Genomic DNA, 17,876 nt, shown 5'->3' with positions numbered 1-17,876 from the left:
GAGGCCATATAGAGACCTATGAGAAGGTACTTTCTTGCTCCTCTGTTTCCTAGAGAACGAGTCTTCTTAAAAAAAATCAGGGACCGACTCCAGGAACATGGTACCTGTGAGTTATGTAATTGGATTAAAGGTCTGGGAAATGAAGAACAAGCAGGCTGAGGACAGAGAAAACTGACATTGGTGGAAAGGAGATACCCAGAAAAGAGGATGTTTGCTATCATCTGGGAGAAGGCAATGGCACCCCACTCCAGTACTCTTGCCTGGAAAATTCCATGGATGGAGGAGCCTGGTAGGCTACAGTCCATGAGGTCGCTAAGAGTTGGACACAACTGAGTGACTTCACTTTCACTTTTCCCTTTCATGCACTGGAGAAGGAAATGGCAACCCACTGCAGTGTTCTTGCCTGGAGAATCCCAGGGACGGCGGAGCCTGGTGGGCTGCTGTCTATGGGGTCGCACAGAGTTGGACACAACTGAAGCAACTTAGCAGCAGCAGCTATCATCTGAATCCATTTTTCATCTTTGATTGACCTTGATCTCCTCCCTCTTATAAAGACAGGATACGACACAGTAATATGAAGAAAACATGAGTTGAGAAAACAATAGCTAGTCAGAAAGAGAGGAAGTGTCTGATGAATTATGGTATCATCATTGACCTGCAGTCTCAAATATGTACTATCTGGCTCTTTAGAGAAAAATTCACCAGAACTTACCTTTATTAATGGCCTTTATCTGATGAACAAAACCCCTCAACTCCACTGGTGTCACTTTGAAGGGTCTGTCCTTATTTCTAGGATAATCTCTGATGGAATGGAGGTACGCAGCCTACTGTTGAACCTGTCACACTGTATTTATTTTTCTCTTCTGCCTATTTTTGGCCCACTTCTTATTTCTTTTCTATAATTTCCCCCCTCCTTTGTTCGATCTTTGTCTTTCTCCCTTAGATACTCACCCAAGTTTGACAGCCTGATTACTTAATACTCACCTGCCAAATTAACTGACTTATTTTACCAACTGGGTGGATATACAATACCTTGACACTTGCATTTTGAGTATTTTACTGATTTTTTTTGGTATGTCCATGATGAATAAATAATGGTAGAAGTCTTCACATACTGGTAATTGGACTGTTTTGTATTAAAGTATTAAAGTTTTGTATTAAAGTATGCATCATAGTATATATTGTCTCACTCACTGTTTGACTTTTGTTTAGTGAAGATTGCTAGGTTAATATTAAAATAATAGTTTTCTTCATTCCTCTTCACTCTCCTACACACCCTTTTCCTTTCTCCAAGTTGGGATGATTAGAATGAGAGAGGAAAGGGCATTTAGCCAAATAAGCAGTGTGAATGGCAGAGAAGTTCAGTTATTTGAAAATGGAACATATTCCTGAAGTTTGCAAACATTTAGCTTTGAAATGGCCCCAAGTTTATTGTACTAACCAAGCACTATTGGGAATCATCTGGTGGTGGTGTTTGTTTGTTTATTTATTATATTGGAGAATTGAATTATATTCCCCGATACAGAACACACTGTCATAATGAAAACACATAAGAGACCCCCTTCCACCTGCCCTGTGTGACTTCAGAATCAAACCAGCACCCTCAGCAGTGAAAGTGCAGTGTCCTAACCACTGGGAAACCAGGAAATTGCCCCTCCTTTCCTTCCTTGATTCCTTATTCCTTCCTTCCTTTTTACCTCCACTCCTTACTCTGTTTCCTCCCCCCACCCCCTCTGGCAGTGATTTCGATGTGTCTAATGTGTATATTCAAACTTGTGTATATCAGTAAGGCTATACTGTGGGTATGTTTTTAAAATTTATATTATAGTTTTTCAAAAGGACTCATTCTGGTTCTTAATATTTTTTTCATTTAGGACCATATCTTTAATATCGATCCATGTTTTTGTGTGTCTTTCTACTTTGTCGCTTCTAACTACTGCATACTGTGCTACACTGTGCACCCTTCACATTATTTATTCATTATAGCCCAGTGATGGACACTTAGATTGCTCCAACTTCCTTTACCACAAATAATCCTTGTCTTGAATGTCCCTTTTTAAGCTGTGTGTGAATTTACCTGGGATATATTTCCAGGAGTGGGATTGCTGAATCTTAGGGTGAATGAATATTTTGATCAAATTCTACCAATTTGCTGTCCATAATGTTTACATCAATGTGTGTGTGTGTGTGTGTGTGTGTGTGTGTGCATACACATGCTTCTGTGCACATTCTCAGAGCTTGAGGATGAAATATTATGTTTTAGTTGTTATACCTGAAAATTGATGAAGCTGGATTGGGGACCATTGCTTGGGGTGACAGAGAATGTGGAATCACACTAACTTTCTTTGAGGATTCAGTCTGCATTTTTACTGATAGTAAATATAACTGCCATACAGTGAGCACTTATTATGGGCCAGGGACTAACTAAGCTGGGTGCTCTAATTCTCTGTCTTTTTTAATCCTCACAATAATGCCATAAAGTAGATATTGCTATTATAACTTCTGTTTCAAGATTGTTAAAACCTAGGCTTAGAGAGTTTTAGTGACTTGCTTGAGCTGGTAAGTTTCAGATCCAGGATGACACTCAGGTCTGTCTAACTCCAAAGCCTATACTCTTAATTGAGATGCTCCAGTGCCTCTCTGTCATCTATATCAGAAAGGTTTTTTGAGATACTTGATATTTGACCTCACCAACTCTGTGCGCTGTAGGTTTTATTATTTTTAATATTTATTTATCAATATTCATTGGCATGTGAGATCTTAGTTCCCCAACCAGAGACTGAACCCAGGCCCCTGCATTGGTAGCATGGAGTCTTACTTAACCTCTGGACCACCAGGAAAGTCCTGCTGTAGGTTTTAGGGCATCAGGTTAATGTTAGGGGTGAGGTGGGGTGAGGAAAGCAGGAAGCTATGGGGTAGATCGTTGCAGCCTTGGGCATCAGTGTTCAGTACACCACAAGAGAACATATTTGCATTCTGGTTTATAGCTTACTTTATTTTTGATGAGTGTGAATCTGTATCTTGAGTGGTAAAATCATGTATTTTGAAATACCAAAACAGAGGCCAAGACCTCATGACTGACAATGAATAATAGAAGCTTTCTTTTGTGGGGCAGGGAGGGAGTGCTCAGTAGTTGTGGCACACGGGCTTAGTTGCTCTGCAGCATGTAAATCTTTCCAGACCAGGGATCGAACCTGTGTTCCCTGCATTGGCGGGTGGATTCCTATCCACTGCTCCACCAAGGAAGTGCTCCAGCATTCGTGCCTGGAGAATTCCATGATGGAGGCCAAGACCCTGTGATGACAATGAACAGTAGAAGCTTTCTTTAAAAATTTTTTTAAAATTTACTTTTATTTAATTATTTACTTTTGGCTGCACTGGGTGTTCATTGCTCTGTGCAGGCTTTCTCTAGTTGCGGTAAGTAGGGGCTACTCTCTAGTTGTGGTGCATGGGCTTCTCATTGCTGTGGCTTCTCCTGTTTTGGAGCACGGGTTCTAGGGATGCAAACTTCAGTTGTTGCAGCTCACAGGCTCAGTGATTGTGGCTCAAGAGCCCTAGAGCAAGGGCTCAGAAGTTGTGCTGCACTGGCCCCAGCCACCCTGTGGTATGTGGAATTCCCCCCACCCACTAGGGATTGAACCCATGTCCCCCACATTGGCAGGCAAACGCCTATCCACTGTACCACCAGGGAAGTCCAACAGAAGCTTTCTTAATTGACCTTGAGTTAATTATGTTGTTGCAGGAACTGATGTTCTTCATTTCATCTGTAAGCCACACTTACTGATGCCTACAGCATGCTGAATACTGCACTTGCAGTTAGTACGTTCCTCTTCATTTCTGGTCCTAGTAAATGAATTCCATGTTTAACAGAGACAGTTGTGTTTGTTCCTCAACCTGTTTTATACCAGTGAACCAGTGAAGGTGCTCAGTTGTGTCCGACTCTTTGTGACCCCATGGACTGGAGCCTACCAGCCTCCTCCATCCATGGAATTTTCCAGGCAAGAGTACTGGAGTGGGTTGCCATTAGTTGTAGTTAATAGTGATGTAATTTAAATAAAAGTTAACTGAATGGATGAAATGTGAGTATAATGTTTCTATGAAAATTAGGTTGGATATGTTCATAATACTCAATAATATGAATTGCTAAAAACAATTATTGATAAATTAGGTATGGGGAGGCAGCTGTAAAAGGTGGAGAAAAATCATTACATTTCTTGACTCAGGACTTCCCTGGTGGTCCAGTGTTTAGGACTCCATGTTTGGGGCCCTCCCAGAGGGCCCAAGTTTGGTCCCTGTCAGGGAACTAGGATTCCACAGGCCACGTGGCATGGCCAAAAAAAAATTTTTTTTTCTCAACAGATTCTTGGCTGAGATTGCCTCATAAGTGTCTTAGAGTTCTCAGTTCACTCTGAAAAATCAATACTAGGAATCCTATGTGCTTAGTCACTCAGTCGTGTCTGACTCCTTGCTACCCCATGGACTGTAGCCCAGCAGGCTCCTAGATAATCCACTGTAGGTGTGGTTTAGACAAGAAACACCATATCCAACTCCGATTAGCAGACACATCCTCAAAGTCTTTGACTTTTCATCAAAGTATTAGCAAATAAATGTATATTGTATTTTAAGTTAAATCCAATAGTCAGTCTATGATTATATCATTTTTATACCTTCCAGGTTTACCTGATTTATTTTGTTAACCAGCCAACCATGTATCTGTATTGTATTGGGCAAATTCTTCTTCTGAGAATCTCTGCTTGAAGAAGCCATCCATTATTCTCTCATACCATATGTTAACTTCGTCCATACTAGGATAAAATATTCTATAATTAGTAATTATGTATACAAAGTCAAATAATTTTTATTGAACTTGAGAAATCCAAATACCCAGATACAATGTGGTGCCACTGTCATGTTGAGTACTGACTTTTAAAAAATCTTATATTTATTAATTTTGTTCATTAGTCAGTTATTTATTTATTTAAAAAAATTTTTTTGGCCACATGGCATGTGGGATCTTAGTTTCCTGACCAGGAATCAAACCCACACCCCCTGCATTGGAAGCACAGAGTCTTATTTAACCACTGGACTATCAGGGAAGTCCTATTTATTTTTTTAAATTAAAGTATAGTTAGTTTATAATATTGTATTAGTCTAGGGTATACAGTATAGTACTTCAATTATTTTTTTCTGATAATACTCCATTATAAGTTATTATAAGATATTAAGTATAATTCCCTGTTGTTGATTAGATGCTAAGTTGTGTCTGACTCTTTTGCAACCCTATAGACTCTAGCCTTCCAGGCTCCCCTGTCCATGGGATTTTCCAGGCAAGAATACTGGAGTGGGTTGCCATTTCCTTTTCCAGGGGATCTTACCAACCTAGGGATTGAACCTGCCTCTCTTGTGTCTCTTGCATCAGCAGGTAGATTCTTTCCCACTGAGCTACCAGGGAAGCCCATAATTCCCTGTACTCTACAGAAACATCTTGTTTCTTATCTCTCTTATGTATAGCAATTTGTATCTGTTAATCTCATGCTTCTAATTTGTCCATACCCCCCACCTTTGGTAACTATAAATTTGTTTTGTATGTTTGTGAATCTGTTTGTTTCATACATAAATTCATTTGTATTATTTTTTAGATTCTACATTTAAGTGATATTATTTTAGTATTTGAATTGCTCTGACTTGCTTTGCTCATATTCTCTATGTCCACCCTGTTGCTGTAAATGGCATGATTTCATTCTTTTTTTTTGTAGCTGAGTAATATTCCATTGAGTGTGTGTGTGTGTGTGTGTGTGTGTGTGTGTGTATCACATCTTAAGTCAGTCATCTGTTGATGGAGACTTTGTTTGTTTTCATTTCTCAGATATTGTAAATAGCACTGCTGTGAACATTGGGGTGCATGTATCTTTACAGATGAGAGTTTTCCTTTTTTCTGACTATTTACCCAAGAGTAGAATTGCTGGATCATACCAGCCACTTTTAAATCTATCTTTGAATATTCTTATTTTGCGTTAAGTATCACTCTCACTTACTGGAAGGCCTGAGCTTTCATAAATCTCATAAAATGTAACCTGTTGCTTCTGCCTGCTTAAGGTCTCAGAGGAATTTGTCATCAAAATTCTGATCTCAGCTTCTCACAACACAGGAGCAATGGCATTAAATGACCCCGTGAAAGTGAAAATCGCTCAGTCATGTTTGACTCTTTGCAACCCCATGGACTGTAGACCACCAGGCTCCTCTGTCCATAGGATTCTCCAGGCAAGAATACTGCAGTGGGTTGCCATGCCCTCCTCCAGGGGATCTTCCTGACCCAGGGATCGAACCTGGGTTCTCCCGCATTACAGGTGAATTCTTTACCGTTTGAGCCACCTAATGACTCCCTGTCACTCCCTAATGACTCTCCCTATGAGATTAGGGTTCTTAACAGTTTTGAAGGTCACAAACCTCTTTGAAAACCAAGTGACAACTTTGGATCCTCTTACCTACAGGTACATTGCACATGGAATTTTACACATATATTATTGGGCAGGGTTTTATATGTCTTAAAACCTATTCATGGATCCAGGTTCATTATCTCATTTCTACTTGATGCTACATGGGAAGGTTAGAAGTCTGGATTATTCTTAGCTCTGCCATTAACTAGTTGGGCCACCTTAGACAAATCAATTAACCTCCTTGGGCCTCAGTTTCTTTATCTGTAAGATAAGAGGTTTATCATGTTATCCTCAACTATCCTTTTCAGTTTCACTTTATAATTCTGTTTGGGCCCTCCAGCCATCTTTGTGAAAAGGAGCTTGGCATCAGCCTCAGAAAGGGCCTCAAATCACCGTTTCTTGCAGAACAAAAAAGTTTGGTAACAACTAAAAGTGGGTAGTGTCTAAGAGACATTGTCTTTTCTTTTGATTCCACAAACATGTATTGAGGGCCTACTAGGTGCCCAGCCTTGGGCCAAGCACTGTAAGTTTCACAGATAAATAAGACCCCCTGAAAAAGTTGGCTTAAAGCTCAATGTTCAGAAAACTAAGATCATGGCATCTGGTCCCATCACTTCATGGCAAATAGATGGGGAAACAGTGGAAACAGTGTCAGACTTTATTTTTTTGGACTCCAAAATCACTGCTGATGGTGATTGCAGCCATGAAATTAAAAGACACTTACTCCTTGGAAGGAAGGTTATGACCAACCTAGATAGCATATTTAAAAGCAGAGACATTACTTTGCCAACAAAGGTCCATCTAGTCAAGGCTATGGTTTTTCCAGTGGTCGTGTATGGATGTGAGAGTTGGACGGTGAAGAAAGCTAAGCACCGAAGAATTGATGCTTTTGAACTGTGGTGTTGGGGAAGACTCTTGAGAGTCCCTTGGACTGCAAGGAGATCCAACCAGTCCATCCTAAAGGAGATCAGTCCTGGGTGTTCATTGGAAGGACTGATGTTGAAGCTGAAACTCCAATACTTTGGCCACCTCATGCGAAGAGTTGACTTGACTCGTTGGAAAAGACCCTGATGCTGGGAAGGATTGGGGGCAGGAGGAGAAGGGGATAGCAGAGGATGAGATGGTTGGATGGCATCACCCACTCAATGGACATGGGTTTGGGTAAACTCCGGGAGTTGGTGATGGACAGGGAGGCCTGGCGTGCTGCGATTCATGGGGTTGCAAAGAGTCGGACACGACTGAGTGGCTGAACTGAACTGAAACAAGGATGCCTTCCAAGGTGTGGGAGGTTTCAATGCACTTACACATACGTTTTCTGTGTAAAGCAGTGAAAAAAGACCAGGTTATGTGAATTTCCCTGGGCCTGAATAAAATCTGCTTAAGTGGTCAGTCAGGCTTCTTTTGGCAGCTATGCTTCTAATTCAGCTTTCTCCTTCAGGAAAAAAGCTAATGTATGGAGCACCAGGCTTCTTTGCCATTCTGCAACTCCTTGCTTGCCAGAGACCAGCTTTTAATTCTTAAAGGGACCAGCCATTTCTTCCATGAAACCTTTGCAAACCCCACTCAGCAGCCCAGTTCACAAGCAGTTCCTTGGTAGTTTCCTCATACCCAGATTGCTTTCCTGACTCCCAAGCAGGAGGGAAAGAGTTGAACTGGTTTATGAGGGATACAATAGAGCATTGAGAAGGTCTCATTTTTATTTACTTATTTTATAATCCGCTACTTATTTTATTTTTCCTCTTTTGTTCAGTCTTTGTCTTTCTCCCTTTGATACTCACCCGATTCTGACAGCATGATTACTTAATACTCACCTGCCAAATTAACTGACTTATTTTACCAACTGGGTGGATATACAATACCTTGACACTTGCTATTTGAGTATTCTACTGAATTTTTAAAAAATGTCCCTAGTGATATCTTATCCAAAGGCGAAGCCCTAGGGTTTCTTTTTCTTTTTTTTTTTTTAAGAAAAGCCATTTGTTGCTTTTGTATTTATAAAACATGTTTGGTTATAATACATGTTCCACTATAAGATAGAGCCAACCAGTTTTTTCTTTCTAGTTACAAAGGATGAAAGATACAAGTATAGGCATATATTCCAATTTAATTTTGTGGAAATTGTTTTGCCATCCCCCAACAGGAATATGACTTTGTTCACAGAGATTTAGTACTTGGATTGGGTCAATAAAGCTATTTTTTGGTTTGAATTTATTTTGTTATACAGTCAGAAATGAATAAATAAAATATTTCCCAAGAGCCAAATAACTACCTTTTTTAAATGAGTAAAAGTGGGATTAATGATGTTTTTTCCCTTTTCTTATCTTTCCAGGAATTAATAGACTGCCCACTTTCAGTACACACATTTCTCCTAATAGATCAGTGTGAAGGAGTAAAAGAGAAGAGCTCACATACATATTTTCCAGTTTACTCGAGCAAATACTCAAGTAAACATTGAATCTCTAATTGTTATTTTAGGGTTATAGGAGAAGAGCATGGTTTGTTCTATACTCTGATATAGGTAGATATTTTACGTAATATTTGTACCCTTCTTTGAGCAGACAAGATTTTGGTTTCAGGTTCAAAAAGTTATATAAATTTCCCTGAGGTTGGATAAAATCTGCTTAAATGGTCTGTTTCAAATGAAGCCTTCCTTGCCATGTATGGTACCTTGTAACCATTTGTGTCTGGGCTTCTAGAAACAAAGAAAGAAAAACAACAGGAATAGGCTGAAGGAAGTCTGTGAGTCAGGTTGTATGCCCTAAGAGACAGAATGCTTTCTCTTTAATCCAGTGTAAGATAACTGTCAAGGTGAAATGAAAATAATCCTTGAGTAAGCACAAGCTGGAATCAAGATTTCTACCACCCTTATGGTAGAAATCGAAGAGGAACTAAAGAGCCTCATGATGAAGGTGAAAGAGGAGACTGAAAAAGCTGGCTTAAAACTCAACATTCAGGGACTTCCCTTGTGGTCCAGTGGGTAAGACCCCATGGTCCCAATGCAGGGGGCCCAAGTATGATCCCTGGTCTGGGAACTAGAGCCCACATGCCTCAACTAAGACCAGTACAGCCAAATAAATAAATAAATATAAAAAACCAAAAAACTCAACATTCAAAAAATGAAGATCATGGCATCCGGTCCCATCACTTCATGGCAAATAGATGGGGAAACAATAGAAACAGTGACAGACTTTATTTTCTTGGGCTCTAAAATCACTGTGGATAGTGAATGTAGCCATGAAATTCAAAGATGCTTGCTCCTTGGAAAGAAACCTATGACAAACCTAGATAGTGTATTAAAAAGCAGACATTACTTTGCCAACAAAGGTCTGTCTAGTCAAAACTATGGTTTTTCTACTAGTCATGTACAGATGTGAGAGTTGAACTGTAAAGAATTGATGCTTTCAAACTGTGGTGTTGAAGACTCTTGAGAGTCCCTTGGACTGCAAGGAGATCAAACCAGTCAGTCCTAAAGGAAATCAACCTTGAATATTCATTGGAAGGAATGATGCTGATGCTGAAGCTGAAGCTCCAATACTTTGGCCACCTGATGTGAAGAGAAGACTCATTGGAAAATACCCTGATGTTGGGAAAGATTGAAGGCAGGAGAAGGGGACGACAGAGGATGAGATGGTTGGATGGCATCACCAACTCAATGGACATGAGTTTGAGCAAACTCCGGGAGATGGTTTAAAACAGAGAAGCCTGGCGTGCTGCAGTCCATGGGGTTGCAAAGAGTCAGACATGACTGAGTGACTGAACAACAACAAGAACACTTGGTGGGGCTTCCCTGGTGACTCGTGGTAAAGAATTGACCTGCCAATGTAGGAGATGTTCAATCCCTGGGTTGGGAAGATCCCCTGGAGAAGGAAATGGCAACCCACTCCAGTATTCTTGCCTGGGCAATCCCATGGACAGAGGAGCCTGGCAGACTGTGGTTCATGGGGTCCTCAAAGAGTCAGATACGACTTAGTGACTCAACACACACATACAACACTTGGTGATCAGGAGCCATCTCATTTAAGCTGTATTGCCTCTGAATTTGATATGATTAGCATGGTTTAAAGCAGAGGATATTTCATGAAGAAATAAATAGTTTACTTTCCATTTGATCTCCATAATGCTATAGGCATTGTGCTTAGTAATTTCTCCATAATGTAATTTCTCCATAATATCTCCATATGTCTATAGGCATTGTGCTTAGTAATTTCAGTTTCCTAGAAATAATTTCAGTCTCTACAACTTCTACTAACAGTGGTTCTCAAAGTGTGGTTCAGGGACCCAGAGGGTTCACAAGACCTCTTCAGGGGATATACAAGATAAAAGCTATTTTCATAATACTATTAAGAAGCTATTTGCTTTTTAAATTCTCATTTTATCTTGAGTGTGGAGTGGAGGTTTCCAGGGGATATATGATGATGCATGATGTTGCAACAAACCAAATGTAGAAGAAAATATATGAAACAGTTGTCTCCTATTAAAATGAGATGTTTAAGAAACTTGGAAAAATATAAAACAATGCCACTTTTCTCAGTTTTTTTGAGGGGGGGGAATATAGCTATTTTCTCACAAAATGTCATTTATGTTAACGTGTAGTGGGTCTATTGTTTTGGGGGGCTTTTTTTTTTTGGCCACACTGTATGGCTTGCTGGATCTTAGTTCCCTAAGCAGAGGTTGAGCCCTGGCCACTGCAGTGAAAGCACCAAGTCCTAATTACTAGACCCCCAGGGAATTCCCGTTAAATGAATTGATGAATAATTTAAAAGTTCTCAGTTTTCATTTCTAATATGGTAAATATCAATAGATATAACCCATATAAACAAAAGCTCTTTGGAATTCTCAGTAATTTTTAAGAGTGTCAGTGGTCTTGAAACCAAACAGTTTGGGAATGGCTGCTCTATTAACATATACATAGTCTAGTGTGGGAAAAAAATGTAAGAGAATCACTGAAAAATTCAGAAAAATCAGTTAATATGGCACCTGAGGATTTAAAAAAATAAGCTATCAATCAATTTCAGTTGTAATTGTGTGCCTTACAAAGACTCATTGGTGTGACATTACACATTCTCTGTCATATGAATCTGTTTGAATTTAGCAACTCGGGGCTAATTGCTATTGCTCTTTGTAATTTGATCATTGTTATATAGGTGAGTGTTTTCTTCATTTGCCCCTGAAATGGAATATTTAACCATTGTTACAGAGGTGAAATTGGTGGCATTTACCATTTGCTCTGTTTTCCCCATATTTTGATTCTGGAAGACAAACAGTATTTGGTGAATTGTGCAACGCAATTATCTATGATCATCTGAAATTCATAACTACCGTGTATTTGTTAATTAACTTAAAAAGGTGGTAGCTTCAAAAAAATGACTGTTAATGGTGTTGATGAAACTGTAAAAAATTGACATTCTTGCCAGCTCTCCATAATTCTTTTTAATTATGTTTCCTTTACCCCAATGTTATATATTTTTGTTCTTCCTATTCTTCAGAGAGGACTCTATCCAGTTATGAACAGTTTAAATGGGAATGTGGAGCCTTTAGAGAGAGATTTTATAGAAGAAAAGCTGAAATTAATTGAGATTGTTTGGCCTGAAGAAGAGGACATAAGATAAATCTCTAAGCATAGCCTTATTTTGCAACGATGGAAACCAGCTGTCTTTCAACTCAAGGAGACTAGAATGAGAGGATGCGGACTTAAAAGTGTAATCACAGGGATTTAGTTAAGATACACTGAACATGATTCCTCACAGCAGAGGGTGGTAGACTCTGGAGTGGGTCCCTGAAGGCAGCTGTGGACTTTTTTTCTCTGGAGTCTTAGGAATTCAAAACCATTTTCATGCTGATCAGTAGGCAGAAGTTAGGTAACTGCTTCCTAATGTGTGGACACTTTGGCACTTCGGCATCTTAAAATTTTCATTGGAACATCTAGATGTGGGTAGGCAGAAAGGCCTTTGTAAAATTATATCTAACTATTATAATGAAGAGGGAGGAAAGAGAAGGAAGAGACTGTTAATACACAGAGTTCAGCAGCTGAGGTGGTTTCTACTTCTCTGCCTGCTTCCTTTCTTCTCCTTAACTTTTCATGTTCTGCTTGGCACTCAGAATGATCTTTTTTTCTATTGCACCAAATATATTTCCTACTGTGGTAAAATATACATAGCATAAATTGTACTATTTTAATACATTTTGAGTATACAGTTCAGTAGCATTAAGTACATTCACATTGTTGTACAATCCATCACCACTACCCCTCTACAGAACTTTTTCAGCACCCCCAACTGAAACCTGCCCCCTTTAAAACAACTACTCCCCTTATAGTACATAAGGAAAAGAGTTTTAAAATTTTATTTACTGCAGTATCCACAGTGCCTAGAACAGTGCCTGGCATATGGTAGATACTTGTTATGAGTTGACTTGTGTCCCTCAGTAAGATCTATTGAAGTCCTAACACTCTGTAGCTGTGAATATGACCTTACCAACAAGGTCTTTGCAGATGTCATCAAGATAAAATGAGGTCATAGGGTGAGCCCTAATCCAATATGACTGGTGTCCTTATAAAAGGAGGAAAATGCCATGTGACAACGTAAATGGCTTTTTGTTGTTGTTCAGTCTCTTAAGTTGTGTCCAACTGTTTTCCACCCCTTGGATTGTACACGCCAGGTTTCCCTGTCCTCCACTATCTGCTGGAGTTTGCTCAAACTCATGTCCATTGAGTCAGTGGTGCTATCCAACCATCTCATCCTCTGCCACCCCCTTCTCCTCGTGCCTTCTTTCCCAACATCAGGATATTTTCCAGTGAGTCAGTGCTTCACATCAGGTGGCCAAAGTATTGGAGCTTCAGCTTCAGCACCAGTCCTTCCAATAAATAGAGTTGATTTCCTTTAGGGTTGACTAGTTTGATCTCCTTGCAGTCCAAGAGACTCTCAAGAGTCTTCTCCAGCACCACAGTTCAAAAGCATCAATTCTTTGGTGCTCAGTCTTCTTTATGGACCAATTCTCACATCCAGAAAAACCATAGCCTTGGCTATAGGGACCTTTTGTCAGCAAAGTGATGTCTTTGCTTTTTGACATGCTGTAGTTGTGAATATATGTTTGTCATAGCTTTCCTTCCAAGTATCAAGCATCTTTGAATTTCATGGCTGCAGTCCAGAGTGATTTTGGAGCTCAAGAAAATAAAATCTGCCACTGTTTCCCCTTTTTCCCCATCTATTTGCCATGAAGTGATGGGACCAGATGCCATGATCTTAGTTTTTTGAATGTTCAGTTTTAAGCCAGCTTTTTCACTCTTCTTTCACCCTCATCAGGAGGCTCTTTAGTACCTCTTCACTTTCTGTCATTAGAGTGGTATCATCTGTATATCTGAGGTTGTTGTTATTTCTTCCAGCAATCTTGATTCCAGCTTGTGCTTCATCCAGCCCGGCATTTCACATGATGTACTCTGCATATAAGTTAAACAAGCAGGGTGACAGTATACAGCCTTGATGTACTCCTTTCCCAATTTGGAACCAGTCCATTGTTTCATGTCTGATTCTAATTGTTGCTTTTTGACCCGTATACAGGTTTCTTGGCTGTAGTCACCAGCAGAAACCAGGAAGAGGAAAGGAAGAATCTTACCCAGGGCCTGTGAAGGAACGTGGCCCTGCTGATACCCTGATTTCATACTTCCAGCCTTTAGAACTGTGGGAGAGTGAACTCCTGCTGGTTTAAGCCACTCCATTTGTGCTTTCTTATGGCAGCCCTAGGAGACTAATAGAATACTTAAGAAGTATTTGTTGAATAAAGGTATCTATTGTTTATCTGTTTATGCTCCATCTCTTCCATAAGAATGAAATCTCTTGGCAGATGCAGTCTATATCTTGTTCTCCACTGTACCCTTGATGTCTAGAATGATGCCTGGCACAAGGAGGTGTTCCCAGTGTTCTGCAGAAGCCCTGTGGTATGGTGGTAAAGCAGAGGGCTTGGTGTTAGACCACCAGGGTTGGGTTCTGGCTCCACCATTTACCAGCTGTGTACCTCTGGACATCTGTAACTCCACTCTTCATTTGTAGGATGGATTAGCAGACTTAAAGCACTTAGAACAGTGTATGAGTCACTGAGCATTCAATATCTGTTCTCTAGTAGTCTTAGTTGCCTGGCATGATGAGACTAAGATGATGCGTGAAAAGCTTCATGAGCTGGGGACTCAGGAGGCCAAGAACTCCCTGTGGGACCTTGGGTGGATAACTTGCCTGTCTGGACCTCTGTTCTCTCATCTACAGGCTCTCCCGAGGTCATTTCTAGCTAAAGCCTTTGGTGAGTTGTGCAGTGTTACTTGCAGAACAGGCAAGACTGGAGCTGCCTTCCAAGGGTAGTCTAAGACACGATGGGCATATCAGAGACTAAGGCTGGGTGGGCTTCCAGTGGAGGAGAGGAGATGCAGAGAAAAGGGAAAACCTGGCTTTCTTCGATCAGCCACTGTCTCAAGCAGCAAGTGTGTCCATCAAGTGCATTCTCATGTACTGGATGGAAATCCAGGTGACAGAGTCTGGGGAATCCCGACAAGCTCACTGGGGCCTTTTTATGCTGAAAAGTATTTTCTTGTCATTTGCCTTTTCTTTTATTGCTATGGACCCAACTTCATAAAGAACATCATTTCTCATTATCTTGGAACAACTCATGTTACTGCTTGTGCTTGCCAACATGCCTGGTGTCATTGTCATCACCAGATTTTGTGTGGAAGACTTAAGAACAGGTGATAAGTCATTTTCTGTTCTAGTATACTATAATCAGCATTTAAAACCAATAATGTATTTAACAATCTAGAGATTTTATGGCCATTAGTGGCTCCAGGGCAACTTAAGGTGCAATTGAAAAATTTGTGAAACTTTTAGTGAAGTAAAAATTGATAACTGTCACCAGTTTTCCCTCTTGCTGACATAGAATTATGTAACTGTGCCCCTTGTCCTCCAACTATCGATAGAATAAGTGGAGTACATTTCTATTCTACTTTATTGATATTGGTTTGACCATGAACTGTCTTTGGCTAATGGAATGTTAATGAATGAGATGCCTTGATGTCCTTTAAATGGCCTTGCTGATTTGGTTTGCTCTTCTGCAGTTTTCTCCAAGCTAGGCTTCAACAGTACGTGAACTGAGAACTTCCAGATGTTCAAGCTGGATTTAGAAAAGGCAGAGGAACCAGAGATCAAATTGCCAACATCTGCTGGATCATAGGAAAAACAAGAGAATTCCAGAAAAACATCTACTTCTGCTTCATTGACTATGCTGGAGCCTTTGACTGTGTGGATCACAACAAACTGTGGAAAATTCTTAAAGAGATGGGAATACCAGACCAACTTACCTGCCTCGTGAGAAATCTGTATGCAGGTCAAGAAGCAACAGTTAGAACCGGACATGGAACAATGGACTGGTTTCAAATCGGGAAAGGAGCAACTGAACTGAAATGAACTCTGCACTTTTGCCATTAGAGCAACTTAGCTCTAGTAATCACTGGTCCAAACAGAATGAGGAGAAGTGTGGCACCAGCCTGGCCTACACCTGTAGCCTGAAGTCAGTCTGCAGCTGTAGAAACAGCCCAGCTTACTTCCAGAGCCGTGAATAAGAAAAGGACATTTTTATTGTTGTAAGCCACTGAAATTTTGGTTTGTTTGTGATGCAGCTCTATTGTGGCATAAACCTAAAATGCAATACAATAATACATACTTTTTGTAGCATGAATAAAGGCATACCTCTAAAATTGCCTTCATTGGTTTCACTTTCAGCCAGTCAACTTGGACCATGCCATGTGACTTTTAGTGTTTAATACATATTCTGTGTGTGTGCGTGTGTATTTGAGACACATGCACACTTTCTTGACAATACATCCATGGTCATGAGAGGATGCTGTCATCTTGATTGATCCACTGGTGACATATTACCCTAAACAGCTACTATCTTTCTTTCTTCCTTGTTCCCTTTAGGAGGTCTCGTGCTCTTTATAACTTGAGCAGCATAACTGCTTGCTGGCTCTGCTGGCATCATAGCAGGGTCCTTGCACACTCATACTACCCGTATCTTGGACCTTTCTTCCATTGGCCCTTAAAATAGTTTTGTCCAGAACAGTATGTGAAGCACTGATAATAATTTTGTAATAGCAACTTTGCTTTTCACTTTGTATCTTATAATAGTTTCTTACGTAGAACACATATCTGTGGTCAAATGTGCTCTGTGAGAAAGAGGAAAAGAACTCAAGGCAGAGCTTCAATTTTGACTCCATTTATCCAGTTCAGTGCCAGAGAAAGTACGATTATGGTTAGGCTTGCTCATTATCTATTGTGGAGTGACAAATCACCTCCAAACTGGGTGGCCTAAAAAATCATTTTATTTTGCTCACAATTTTGTGGATCAACAAACAGTTCAGGAAGGGCTTGGCTGGGTAATTTCATCTCTGATCCATGTGGCACCAGCTTGGGTGGCTAGGATGTGACAATCCACTTCTGATATGGCTCCTTTGCTCACATTTTGGGCATGTGAGCAAGGATGGCTGGCATTTGATGTTGACTGTCAGAGAGGGGCTGAGCTAGAGCTGTCATCTGAAGAGCCTACAGATGGTCTGTCTGTGTGGTTGGGGCTTCTCACAGCATAGTAGATGGATTCCCAAAGACAGTGTCTCCAGAGGGAGCATTCCAAGAGACAGGAAGTGGAAGCTACCAGACTTTTAATGCCTGGGTCAGGAAATTAGCATAACTTCTATTCTATTCTGTTGGCTTTCCCAGATTTAAGGGGAGGGGACATAGAAAATCTCTCACCATGAGAGAAGCAGTAAAGAGTTTACAGCCGTCTTTCATTTCTATATATGTATGGATAATTTTTACTCAGAAAGCTTTAAGACATAAAGGTGACCTGGGTTGAGGGCTTGGAACTAGGAAATTTTTTGCTATTTTTTTTTTCCTTAGCTGTGCATGTGTGCTCAGTTGCTTCAGTCGTGTCTGACTCTTTGCAAATTCACGAACTGAAGCTTGCCAGGCTCCTCTGCCCATGGAATTTTCCAGGCAATAATATTGAAGTGGGTTGCTGTTTCTTCCTTCAGGGGATCTTTCCAACCCAGGGATCGAACTCACATCTCCTGCGTTGCAGGCAGATTCTTTACCACTGAGCCACTGGGGAAGCCCTCCTTAGCTGTACTTTGTTTATTTGTGTCAAAGTATAGTTGATACACAATATTATATAAGTTACAGGTGTACAGTATAGTGATTCATAATTTTTAAAGGTTGTACTCCATTGTTAGCTTTTTTTTTTTGATAACTTTAAAAAGTCACCTTTTTTTTTACTTCTGTCAAAGGAGAGCTGGGTAAAATGAATGTAAACTGTAATCCTGGTCAGATAAATTAGAGTTACATGCTAATTACTTCACGATCTACCACAGTCTTTAAAGCTTAGATAATTTGATGGTAATGATGATAA

The 17,876-nt window shown here is 40.2% G+C and overlaps 1 protein-coding gene across 1 annotated transcript in view; it reads left to right on the top strand.

The window, feature by feature from the left end:
* The window catches only part of POLA1 (DNA polymerase alpha 1, catalytic subunit), a 390,759-nt gene extending 374,585 nt beyond the window's left edge, over positions 1–16,174 (top strand). Inside the window, exon 37 of the mRNA XM_081567915.1 lies at positions 15,532–16,174. Coding sequence (XP_081424041.1) covers positions 15,532–15,563 — 32 coding nt within the window. The 3' untranslated portion in view covers positions 15,564–16,174. The remainder of the gene's footprint in view (positions 1–15,531) is intronic.
* The last annotated feature ends 1,702 nt before the right edge of the window (positions 16,175–17,876 follow it).

This window comes from Giraffa tippelskirchi, chromosome X (genome assembly GCF_054371585.1).
Source record: "Giraffa tippelskirchi isolate mGirTip1 chromosome X, T2T-mGirTip1v1.2.pri, whole genome shotgun sequence".
Lineage (NCBI taxonomy): Eukaryota > Metazoa > Chordata > Mammalia > Artiodactyla > Giraffidae > Giraffa > Giraffa tippelskirchi.
This window is presented reverse-complemented; position numbering and strand designations above follow the sequence as displayed.